Source organism: Diplotaxodon limnothrissa, linkage group LG7, assembly GCF_057381915.1.
Source record: "Diplotaxodon limnothrissa isolate DT_005_m linkage group LG7, D_limnothrissa_male_GT1.1, whole genome shotgun sequence".
Lineage (NCBI taxonomy): Eukaryota > Metazoa > Chordata > Actinopteri > Cichliformes > Cichlidae > Diplotaxodon > Diplotaxodon limnothrissa.
The window spans coordinates 21011296-21024373 of record NC_140602.1 but is presented as its reverse complement, the minus strand read 5'-3'; the positions used below and the strand labels follow the sequence as shown (position 1 = coordinate 21024373).

General features: G+C 39.6%; 1 protein-coding gene across 3 annotated transcripts; it reads left to right on the top strand.

Annotated features, from left to right (window-relative positions):
* Positions 1–2453: 2453 nt before the first annotated feature.
* On the top strand, positions 2454–12734 carry hmg20a (high mobility group 20A). Of its 3 annotated transcripts, none has more exons than XM_085357664.1 (9): positions 2454–2518; positions 4469–4558; positions 4717–4926; positions 6011–6143; positions 8176–8213; positions 9244–9316; positions 9589–9804; positions 11959–12091; positions 12276–12734. In XM_085357664.1, the coding sequence occupies exons 2-9, from the start codon at positions 4493–4495 to the stop codon at positions 12277–12279; spliced, it is 873 nt and encodes a 290-aa protein (XP_085213790.1). In that variant the 5' UTR covers positions 2454–2518; positions 4469–4492; the 3' UTR covers positions 12280–12734. The 3 variants fall into 3 exon arrangements, with proteins under 3 accessions (XP_085213790.1, XP_085213789.1, XP_085213787.1); XM_085357663.1 differs by having other exon boundaries at positions 9241–9316; XM_085357661.1 differs by lacking the exon at positions 12276–12734 and having other exon boundaries at positions 9241–9316; positions 11959–12095.
* Positions 12735–13078: the final 344 nt, after the last annotated feature.

The window sequence follows — 13078 nt, the reverse complement described above, 5'->3', positions numbered from 1 at the left end:
GTGACAAAGTGTTCTGTTTTTAATGTCATCTAGCCTTTTCAAAGAACCTTTTTTCTTTAGACCTGTTTTGACTGTGGTGACTTGCAAAGCTTTGAAACCACTGATCTAAAAAGGGTTATCTAGACCTGACAGTCTAAATACTTATCTTTTCAAGCATGCAGCTGATTTTATTATTGAGCCTGTTACAGCTGTTTTTAATCTGAGTCCCTAGAATAATATGATCCCTAATACCTGGAAAGCAGCCTGTGTTTGCCCCTTATTAAAATTTGGGGAGCCTCTGTGATTTAAATAATTATCCCCCTGCATCCACACTTTCAATGTGGATCCAACTCTCAGTTGAAAGAGTGCTTGGTTGACAATAAGACTGTAGGTGAAACCCAGTCTGGCTTTAGACTAGGTCATAGTACCGTAACAAAAAATAGGTCGGTGACAAATTATATTAATATCATTAATTCCTTGGACAGGAAGCATCTGTGCCGTCTCGGTTGCTAATCCATCAAAGGCATTTGATTCTGTAGACCAAGCTGTTGTTAGGCTCAGTGATGTTGCTTTCAGTGACGGGGCTATTGCATGGCTCAGGAGCTACTTGAACCAGCTATCTGTATTAACACTATGTTTATACAGATGGATACATGTCAACATTTCAAAAGGAATCCCCTAAAGTTCAGTTTTAGTTTGTTTTGATAATGGCTCTGTTTAATTTTCTGTTTTTTATTCATAACGTTGGGAAGCTAAAGTGGACATTTATGCAGGTGACACAATACTTTACTCCGCTGGCTTCAGTCTGGATCAGATGGTAAACGGACTGATTCTTATATAGCGCTTTTCTACTCTCTTGGAGTACTCAAAGCGCTCTATACAATATGTCACATTCACCCAATCACACAAGCACTTTCTTCTAAACTACATTTATACTCCGATGGATGAATCGGAGAGCAACGTGGGGTTAATGTCTTGATAGTACCCTTCAGAACAAGGATAAAGCAAGGATACTTGACATCCAGGAGTCAGGAAACCACTAACCTTCCGATCATTAGGTGACCTGTTCTACCTCATGAGCTACAGCCACCCACAGTTATCATTGCATCATTGCATAATGCTGCTTTCCAGAAAGCATATCCAGATCTCTTACAAAAAATTTTTTTTTATTTGCTAGGCATAGACTTTATTGAAAGAGTATCAACCAACAAATTTTTAAGTATTTATGCACCTAGTAAGAGAGCACCTAGTGCATTCTTAAATTCTTCATTATGCTCACCTTTACCTTTCACATATTTACATACATGCTGCCTTCTCTGCACTTTACATTTCATAATAATATCATTTTATAATCTGGTTTCTTGTCCCTCATTAAGCTGTGCTGTTGTAAGGAGACAACAGCACTGGTATATTTGTACACCCTTTCTTATCTGTGTAAACTCCTGAAACAGCAGCTACTAATTTGCACTCCTCTGTAGGATTTCTTCTGAACTTGGTAGTGCAGACTTCTCTTTTTTTGAATGTGTTAGTCTCCCTTGGAGAGTTCAGAGCTATTATAAAGTCTTCTGCGTTTGAAGAGTGCGAGTGTTATTCATAAGCTGGACTCTATGTATTTATTCATTCTATTTTTATATTATGTTCATGTTGTGTTAACTTTGACCTGCTTTATTTCCTCTTATGTGTACTGAGTTATAATTCATTTATAATTTGTAATTTTGCAATGGTGCACCATCTTGGACAGGCCTCCCTTGCAAAAGAGAGAATAATCTTGAGGGATTTCCCAGTTAAATAAAGGCTAAATAAAATAAATAACAGTGGTTGAATTAATGTGGATCGTTTTATAAATTACAAAAGGACTAAAGACTCCTAACTGAAACCCAAATCAGAAGAAAGATTTTCATCTCATCTATTAAATACTTCTAACAAGCTCTGGTTTGTAGCTTGTTCACTTGTTTGATTAGTAAGGCTTAAGGCTTGAAATTTCTCAAGAGATTTGACTTTGAAAAACGGATCAATTTAAGACATGTAATGCTTATGCTCAACAGTAGGGGGAGGTAGCGTTCTCATGAGGGTGGTCTGTTGGGTACACGAAGAAAAATGAGACCAAGAATTAGAAAGCATAGAGCAGTTCGCTGTATAGAATCAAAGAAAATCACCTTTTGTGGATTTTAAAGACATCACGTAGAAAATATTTTCTAATTTTCGTTTCTTATGCTGTTTTTTCTCGTGCTTGTTTTGCATGGGTGGAATCAGAGACCACCCAGTTACAGTCAAATGTATAAATTTATTGCCTATTATATATATATTCAGAAAAGTCGCATTGCGCTATAAATACATTGCTTTTCTCACAACTGCCAAAAAAGCATTGATAATATGAAACATCAAATCATACGCGTAGGGAAAACCGTCTGTAGTAGGACTAAGTACATCAGGAGCTGCTTTCTGTCTATCCGGTGCGATTCTATCTGAGTGGACATTTTTATTGTTTTGATTAGGAAAATATTCTGGGCAGCTCCAGCTAGAGGGTGCGTTATCTAAGGTTAGTTTCCACACAGTGGCTTCCGTTATATCCATATAAAATATTTAGATTCCTGATGTATCAAATCACATGTCAAGGTTAAATGAAAACAAAGGCTTTCGATGACCCATCTTCATGCTAATTGATTGCTAACGCTAGCTAGGAGCACACTTCGCAATCAGCTAAGAAGTTTAATGTATTAGTGTTAGCTTGTTACTTTTGATAATTATCATTTGAATATGTCTCCCTTTTTTAGTCGATTGATTGCCATTCAGCTGACACACAGCCAAAGAGTGCAGTTTGCCTGTAGCAGCTGTTAGCTTTGCCTAGTAAGTGTATGTTAGCATCATGTAGCAGCCAGTATAGTTCGCTGTTCCTGCTGGCCAAATGGATTATTGTTTATTCATTTAATTTTAGCGATACATCAGTATAATAGCCCACGTAAACATCTAGCTACAGTAAGTTAAATGTAAGTCTAATCACTATCTGGCCTAGCGTGTTACTGTTTAAACATACTGCTTCAGGGGATAGGCCGCTAATGGCTAAACGCTAATGGTTGATTATCACACAGAGAAGATCCCACATACACGTATATAAACGTCGTTACGACTGACAGAGAGCTCCTAAACCTAACAGCTTCCTGTGGTGTGTAATAATTTATAGCTACTGCTGTGTAAAATATAGGAACATCGGTTGGCCTAGGTACCTCCTTGTACCAAGGTAAAGCTGTATACTATAATAAAGGACAAAGCGCACTCTGGTATATGCCTTGTGGTGATCACATGCTGCTTGAATATGCCACCATGTAAAAAGTGAAACTATTAAACATCATATTTTATCTCACAGATTGTGATAGTGGACCATTTTATCTGGAGAAAAGAGCTTTGAGTCATGCATCATGTGCTAAGGTCCAGCAGAGGGCACTGTGGCATAGCCTTTTTCTGCTACACAGAGCATCGTTTAGTCTTTTCTGTGCTCTTTTTTTCTTCTTTGTGAGATTTTTTTTTTTTTAGTCAAACCCGGCGTCTTACAACCTAACCCAGAACTCCTAAAGTAAAATCAAATAAGCTTCCTTGGATGACAGACAGGGGATAAGTTTGCAGAATGACTGGATTTTATTATCACTTTTTCAGGGTCTTAAAAAAAAGTCTAAGAAAGAAAACCCTGGCTTACCCTTCTCTTCTGGGGGGGGCTTTCCATAAGAGCTTTTTGAGGTAGACTGACTAATTCCTCTGTGACTTTTCCCACAGTATTTAATGGCAGAGGGCAGAAACCACATCCAGGCTAAAGAGGTGTATTTCCCATTTCAAAGGAGAGGTCAAAGGTTAAAATGCACAGTGTTGCTCCTATATTTAGAGCTCAACCTGGGCTGCAGCTGCCTGAATCAGCACAGGTTTTAATTCCGTGCTATCGCCATTCATTTGGTGTTTTTTTGCAACGATGCTTTGTAGTGTTTTCAAGTGGGTTAGAGGCTCCCAAAATATGGCGATTCCAAGTTAATCTCATTTTTTTAAGCACTGATATTCAGTGAGTGAGTGCGGTTTTATTGAGAGAGTGTTTTAGCACGTTGAGTGGTGTTCTCTTATCTCCAAGTTTAAGGCAATACTGCCACACTGCTGCTGTTAAAAATAGGCTGCGTTAGTGCTTGAGAAGTGAATGTGTTGTGTTTTTCTTTTTTCATTTACTTGCTCAATTGTGATTGATAGCAGCAAGACATTTCTATTAGAGGAAATGTGGCTGGCCAAGAGACTGTTTTGCAGCCAAACCTGGGTGGAGTTTGGACAAGAAGCCGATCAGTCTCAAAATGCTTAACCCACCTTTGGGCAGCAATCTATGGCCTAGTTTTTCACCTGATCTTTAGGTTAACTAAACATTGGTCTTTTGAGATCGTATATTCATTTTTTAAAATAGTTTATTGGCTGTGTCTGCTGTGAAATGTTTTTTGTTCTAACATCTAGTGTTTTCCTCCAGATCTAATCTTCCATCGTAAGAGTCATGGATGAGCAGACAGGCTCACCTGGAGCCAATGCTGACAACAACAGCCAGAGAAACGGAGATGAGGTAAGAGGTGAACACACAGATATCGAATGATCGAAAAAAATACATATATAAATTAATAAAAAATTCCAGTTCACACTAAAAGAAAGTCTTGCCAGTACACATCAGGGTAGAACCCCTACGTGAACCTTTAAAACATGTTTGTTTTTGTTTTCTGGCAGAAACCCCGACGTGGCAGCTGGACCAAGGGGAGGAAGAGGAAGAAGCCAATGAAGGACAGCAACGCTCCCAAGGCCCCCCTGACAGGATACGTTCGCTTCATGAACGACAGACGGGAGCAGCTACGGGCAGAGCGTCCAGACGTGCCCTTTCCAGAGATTACAAGGATGCTGGGCAACGAGTGGAGCAAGCTGCCCCCCGAGGAGAAGCAGGTCAGCAGAGAAGTTTGAGACAGGATTACACAGTGAGCCCACAGTGGTGGAGAGACATGTGTCAAAACATTTCTGTTGGCATTTCTTTCCCAGTTGTATGCGAGTCTGTTTTAAGATTACCTGCAAAAGCATTCAAAAACAAATCTCTATGTTTTCACTCACGTCCAACTATGGAGTGCAGCTTTTGAGAAAGCAGTGGAAGAACATGAAGAGAACAGAAGCAAGCAATATTCATCTGGAACATGCCAACACAGAGTAATTTTTCACTTTGCACAAAAACGACTTAGGGAAAAAGTTCCCTTAGAATCCATAGCAACCGTGTGTTTGCAGCTGACAAAGAAACTCTGACGGCCTCTAACAGATTGTATTGTCGAAGCTTGATGCCCTCAGATGCAATACAAGAACAGCAGAAACGAGCATCGTCTTATGATTGAAGCATTTGGAGTTTTGCTCTAACAGATTAACTTTTTTATTCCAGTCCCAATCTATAGATGGACCACTGAGCTTAAGATGCACATTTAAAGATCCGGCAGAACCGTAATCATTTTGGAGTCCCTTTAGCTCTCATGATCAGCTCACAAATGCTAGCAAAAGAGAAGAAAAATCCTCATTCTTAATCAAGTATTTATACTATTCAGTGTGGGAGTTTTTCTTCTTGCTATTTTTACAGAGAATATTTGAAATGTCTGGACATGTTTTGTTTTCCAAAGTTGGCAAAGAGCATGTGCAACTTTGCTGCCGATGTGTTTCACACAGAGTCGAAAGCTCAGACTGATTAGGCGGTACGCTGGGACGAGACCTCTGAATGGCGATGGTTTAATAAGCTTTTCTACTAATTATATTACAAGATGCTTTTTCTCCCTTCTGTGAATTGAGCGATTGTAGGTTATTAATATTGGAAAATTGCATTATTTTTTTTTTTTAGTTTGTTGAAAAGAATTCATACTGATTAGGAATAATTACTCCCACTCATCTCACAATCTAACCCACAATCATCCTCCATCATATTTTGCACAAATCTTATTTCCAGCCTTTGCATCTAAGTCTCCCCGGCTTTTCTCACCTTTGTTTCTCGTCTCTGCAGCGATACTTGGACGAGGCAGAGCGCGATAAGGAGCGCTACATGCGAGAGCTGGAGAAGTACCAGAAGACGGAGGCCTACAAACATTTCACCAGGAAGGTCCAGGAGAAGCAGAAGGGCAAGAGGCACAGGGGAGGTGAGATCTGGTCAGAAAACAGCAGGGTGGCTGGTTGGCATCGAATGCTGAAAATCAAAAGTTTGGCTCGTGGCCCACCATCCATTAGGGTCTGCTGTTTGAAAGCTTTTGGCAAGTGAGTTACTTCCTTTGTCTGATGATATTTGGATAATCCAGCCTTTCTTTGGTGCGCAAATCCCTTCCAGACAGGATGACTCACATAAACGTGTATCTAATGAAAATCATACCGTACAGTGAGCAGTCAGTGTGTTCTTGTGGTTCCTGTTTGTCTTTTCAAATCATTATCACACAAAATGGAAGTTTGAAAATGTTGAGTTTTGAAGGAGTCCTCGAACAGAGAACCAAATGATTATTTAGAGCTTTTCTTTGTAAAATCATATCTCATTAGAGTCGATATATATTTTTTGACCAATATAGGATTTATAAGACTGATATCAATACTGATTTTTGGCTGATATTTTTTCTTTTTTCCACACACATACAAAGGAAAATAAAAAGATTTCCCTAACACTCCCTAGCCAAAATACGCAACATTAACACTCGTAACATGCTCCAAGTGTGTTTTTCCCGTCTCCTTTTTAAAATTTTAAATGTATTATATTTATTGGACGTTAAAAATACAAATGCAGATATACCAGTAAATGGCTAATATCAGTCGGACACTAATTCTCATTAATACTTTTGTGATTTTCTGCTTAAGTGAATAAAAATACTAATAAGGCATACACATTAAGTCGATTGTGACAAAACAAAACTATCAAATCTTTTCTGATTAACAAAGACCCCTAACATATTTCTGCTTACAGTTTAGTAATTGAACATATTTCAGTATTTAGTAAAACATAAATCACAACAAATTCTTTGTTTGTTCCTCATTCAGCGGAAAAATCGAAAATGATACTTTGCAACTTCTTAGTTGAATTTACGATTAATCGTTAGAAAATCGCGATCTCGATTCATACTTATGTGCGATCTCATTTCCAAATGACAACGATTAAAAAAAAGAAAAAAAAAGACGATGACGATTGTACCGCATTTTGATCCGGGACGTACTCTGCATGAAAACAAGCGCTCACTCTTCCTGCTCAACAAATGACAAGGGCGGAGCCTTATACCACGTGATACAGAAGCTGTGCCGTGTGATGCTAAAATTAGCAGGGAAAAAACAACTGAGAGCACGTCAGGGATGACGAGAAAGTGACAGGAGAAAATCCGTCCCTGTCAACCACCCAAACATCAATAACGGGAACCTTATACAGCGCTTCCCTATACACGTCGAACTCCCGCAGGCACAAAGAAATTACGGAGGCTATCACTTATCACCTGACCAAAGATATGGCTCCCATCAACACTGTGCAAACGAGGGATTTAGGAAAATGATCAACACCCTAGACAAACGCTACACAGTGCCGTCCCGCAACTATTTTTCTATTGTTGCGCTACCTGCTCTATACACGCAGCGTCGAGCAACGGTGGAGACGGAATTTCAAGCAGTACAACATTTTGCGGCAACGACAAAACGTGAGACATTTGTTGTTTTTATGTTTATTTATTGTTTTTATGTTCAGTCTCAACTGTTACGAAGTTGATGTGCAGTTAATAAGTGCAATAAATATTTATACTGGAAAAGAGAATCGTGAGAGAATCGTGATCTCAATTCTAAGCCAAAAAATCGTGATTCTCATTTTATGCAACATGAGTAACAGTTCAAGGTAAGGCCCTAGAGGCCGTTGCTTTGCTTGCTCGACATAAGGGCGGCATTACCTCTCCTTCAGCTCTCTCCTTTTAAATCCCAGAAATGTTAACGACACAAACAGCTGTGCTCTTGAAAAAAAAATACGAGAACGTGATCTGAACTTGATGCCCTGCTTTGTTCCCGATGATTCACAATACAAAGTGCACTGAGAGGATTTATTCTGTCCTTACTTGAACTACTTTTGTTCACTCTGTCAGTTTGTGTTGTGGTAAAGACACACCTCTCCAGATAAATGAATCATTGGCTGTCCTCTTTGCTTCTTTCCTTCCACTCCAGATGTCGGACACCAGGTAGCCAACGAGGCCCTTCACGAGGTCAGTGACTCTCTGCTCGTTCACACGTACTCTGACTCTATCTTTTAAAACACTTCAAACACAAAGTTAATAATGAGATAAGATCGCTCATTATGTTGAGGGGGATATCATTGTCGAGTAAAGAGGAAGACATGAGCACTTTATGTACTTAGTCAGCATTTTAGCGGTTGTAAAGAAAACAGAAGAAATGTTGGGGTCATGGTGTATTTACAGCAAAACGAAGCAAATGTGGCATTTTGTGAATCACATCTATATTGGTGCTAATGTAATTTTTCCATCATGGTCTCTTTATTAGTATTTATGAGGAAGCTGTAATAGCATGAAATGAAAGAGAATTAGTCATTAGTTGAAAGTTTTCTTAATACGTGTGTGTTTTCTGGCTTTTGTCACCCAGCAAACTTCTTGGGTTGTTTGCCCTCATCTTGCTCTGTGTGTTAAGTGCCTATTGTTGCGTGACTAAAGCGGGCTTAATCCTCTTTGGTGCTGTGTTTTTTTTGATCCAAACGCTTGCCTTGTACTAACTGTGTAATTCGTTTTTATTAAGTTCTCCGTGTGTTTAAGAGGTTTCCTTTGTAAGTCTTTCAGCACACTCTGAAGGGTTACAGCCAAGGTGACTTGACTTGGAATCACAGATTCCTGAGGGAATACCAGTGTTTTGAATTTAATGAGGATTCAGCATTAATGTCATTATGTTAAGATGTGAGGAAAGATGATTCTTTTAGAGGAGGGGATTAAAGCTGTGCTGCGTCTTGCGCTTCTGTTTCAAAATGTATTTTATTGCAAATTTATTGCAAACCATTTCAGAGCCTTTGATATTGTAGAAGCACCACTGATGAGATTACGTCTACCTCCTCATTTCTTATACTGTATCACTGTATTTCCCCGGTGGCTAGGTATAAAATCAATTACCCACCCACACACAGCCCAGCTAGATAAATGACCACCTCTTTGCTGTCAGTCTGCGTGGCCAAGTGTTTTCACCGTTGAGCTTATCTCTTTCTGTCTCGCTGTCTCCGGTTATAAACAGAAGGATGCAGAAGGAAAGGACAGAACTGTGTTTGACATACCGATCTTCACAGAGGAGTTTCTAAACCACAGCAAAGGTAAAAGAGCTCCATCCCAACCTGCTGTCTTCTTAAAAATGATTATTTGTTTTTAAACTTTGTGTCCATTTGTCTAGTTTCTAAACACATTCTTCTGCTACTTTAAGGACCACCACACTTTATGGCCACTGTCCTAAAATAGCTCCGCTTGCAACTCACTGATGTCCTAAACTCTCAGAGCAAATGAAAAATTGATGTGTAGATGTATCATCTGCCCCAGAGCTCCCCCTGTGATCTACCACTCTTTCTTCTGCATACGTTTCCCTGAACAGCACGTGAAGCTGAGCTGCGGCAGCTGCGTAAGACAAACATGGAGTATGAGGAGCGTAACGCAGCCCTGCAGAAGCACGTGGAGAGCATGCGCGGCGCTGTAGAGAGGCTCGAAGGGGACGTCATGCAGGAGAGGGGACGCAACGGGCTCCTTCACCAACACCTGGAGACCCTGCGCCAGGCTCTCAGCTCTAGCTTCTCCACTATACCCCTGCCAGGTGAGAGCACCCAGCACTATTCTGTGGATCCGGCATTCACAAAGGTGTCAAACAAAGATCGCGTTAATAAAGCTCTTTTTCCATTAGTACCTACTTGGGCCGAGTCGCCACGGATTGACTTGGATCGGCTGGTTTTCCCTCACAACCCTTGTTTGCATGCTTGTTGTCATAGCAGCGTAATTAAAATGTGACACGAACGCTACAACAAAGGTGGATGTAGTGGAGATATCAAAGATAGGCACGGCTGTGGCACTGATTCAGTCTTTGAGCACTACGGTCACCCCGGTGTGTCGGCCAGAACACCACTTAAGGCTAAATTGTCCCAGAGTACGAAAGGAGGAGGGAGCTTGAGGTTCCGTCTGAGGCACTTTATTGTCACCACTCAATTTCTGGGGCTGTAAACACAGCGGGTGTACACAAGTGTGTGTGTGTGTGTGTGTGTGGTTTCCTACAAAGGAAATAAACAAGGGAAATAACGATAAATAAAGAGAATAGACAAGTCAAATACTCAAATATAAACATAATACAACATAGTTAACATAATCAAATATAAAGATCAGATCACACTATGCAACTAAACAGTATTAGTGCGAGGTTAAGCAACCGTCAGTACACAGGAACTACTTCCGGTAGTTGTACAAAATAAAAGCGTCCCCCATCATAATCCGCTATAATGCTCTTATTGTGAAGGGCAAGCGGGACGCCATACTTCCGGTCTAACTTCGCTATTTTATTAATCCACATACCTAATTGTTCACTACAAACTCCGCCACTTCAAAGTAAACAATCACAAGCATCACATACAACATACAGAGAAGGTCTGATAACACAGGACTGACATTATGGACATACGAGCGACCGTACATGCGTCAACAAAGCTAAACCGGGGTAAGCTAACAACATAAATTAGCATATGAAATGAGGGTGATCCGACATTAAACTGCCCACCTTACTAACCGGATGATGTCACTAGAAGGTGGGCTGGCCCAAACAGACAGAAGACTGAATATTAAATGAACTTATATAAACTTATAAACACCAGTAAAACTATTCTATGAACTTTGGGGCCTTTTATACAGTGGACGTCGAACCAAATATATACCTAGTATTTAGTACCTGTTTGCATTGTTTGGAACCCCGGCCGAGCAGGTAATAAAAAAGTAGCTGGTACCTAATGGAAAACCCTGCAAAAAAACAAGATAGAAATCCACTGCTTTTATTTCTTAAATTGTGCAATTGCACTTTTGGGCTCAGTGTGATGCTGATGAATGCACATCATAAACTGGTATCGACTTAAGATCCACTAACAGTATTTCATCCCTCGACACACACGAACCAGTGTAGTAAGATATTAGTTCTACAGTCACGGTTGAAGATGGTGAGCCATACATGCACATAGACAAAGTATTTATTTATTCCTTGAGCTCCAGAATCTTCTATTAATCCACACATTTAAACACGGCTAACTCAATTTTTTTGTTTGTAGACCATATTGTAATGAGCCTGGGAATCAGGGAATTCTTTATTTTAATGTAATTTATTGTTGAAATGGAATTTGCTCCCACTGTCTTTACTCTTGTTTCATCTACATTTAAAGTCTATGCTGAGTTCACAGCTGTGATGTTTTCCTGGTTTTCTCCCACACCTGTTTGAATGTCTTTCTCACAGCAGAGACACTGAGTCTGCAAACAGCAGAAATAGTCAGAACACTCCTGGAATTATTTCCTAAGAGCTTTGCACTGAAAGTTGATTGCAAAACGCTCTCAAGTCTAGTGTCTGAGAAGCTCAACAAAGACTGTAAGGTCTCTTGAACGAGAACTTGCTCAATTCATGTTTGTAGATTTTACTATTGTTTGTTGCACCTCTGCTAGTCGCAGAAGTTGGGACAGAGCCAAATTTATGGTTTAGTATGAGGGTCGCTTTGGGGAATTGTAGGTTAGCATGTGTCTGGAAATGCAGGAATCCGTTCAGAAGCATTTTTGACATTGATAAAGTCAACAGTGTCCAGCATGACCGTGTCGTATGAGTCGTCCTACTACGATGTGATTAATCTTGCTTGTGTTATCTATTCTTGCTTGAGAGACATATTTGGTCATATCTGTGCTTTTCTGTGAACATATTTGACCTGAAAAACACACTCTTGTGGGCCTACAGGCAGTGGCGAGACACCCACTCTTGAAACCATTGATTCCTACATGAAGAAGCTCCATAGCATCATTGTCAGTAACCCTCAAGAACACGAGAATCTCATCAACAATGTGAGAGAGGTGGTCAACCGCTTGGACAGGTAAGAGATACCTCCATCCTCCACTCCAATTTAGATTTTTTCTACATACTTGATGTAATTTTCACTTTACTCTCCTAGTTCATGTACAGGCCACTCTTATGCTTCTGCTTCACCACAGTTGAATGTTTTTCCTGTTTCATCTGTGAAGAATTTTAATCATGTGTTTTACTGCTGTTTGACTCAGATAATTGGATTCAAGTTCAGCTGATGCAATGGACTGACTCACAGGACATTAAACAGACGCTCCTTCCTGGTTTATGCCCTTCCTCTTTACGTCCAATCTTCTTGTTGATCTCTCATTTCAGCCGAGTTTAAAACAACTTTTGTTACTCTGCTAAAGTGATACAAGCGAGGGTAATGTAGCGTCACATATTTATTTATAATTTTTTACTTCTGTTTTTTTTGTAAACCTGTTCACACACTATTAACATAGCCATAGTTTGTTTTATAAAGTAATCAGAGAATATTTACAACACTTTTCTGTTGTTATTGCTCCTGTTCGGTCTTCACTGTCTGTTTATAGCAACCTCCAGAACAATATCTAAGTCATTATCAGATGTGTTGTCAGTGGATTTGTATTTACATGCCCAGGACATACTGTTGAAGAGACTGTCTTTCTTTCATGCTCTGTTGAGGTGAAAAATGTGCCATTCTTGTTTTCTTTTTTTCTGTGTGAAAAGTGTTTGTGTTTTCAATAAATGCATTTACATCACGTAAGCCTTCAGTTTGTTTGGAGAGGTTCGTGATATGATGGGGAATACCATATGTTTGCTCTGAAATCAGAGCTAAATACACAAGACACCATTGCCCTAGATTTCCAACTTCAAGCTTTTCAAGTATCTTTTAGCATTAGTGTAGTTTATTCTGTGGATTTAGAAAATATTCAGACCACTTACTTTTTGTACACATTGTTTAGAAATGGGGCAATCTGTATTTAATAAACCAACATGAAGCGTGAAAATGCATGTTTAGAAATATTTAAGATAA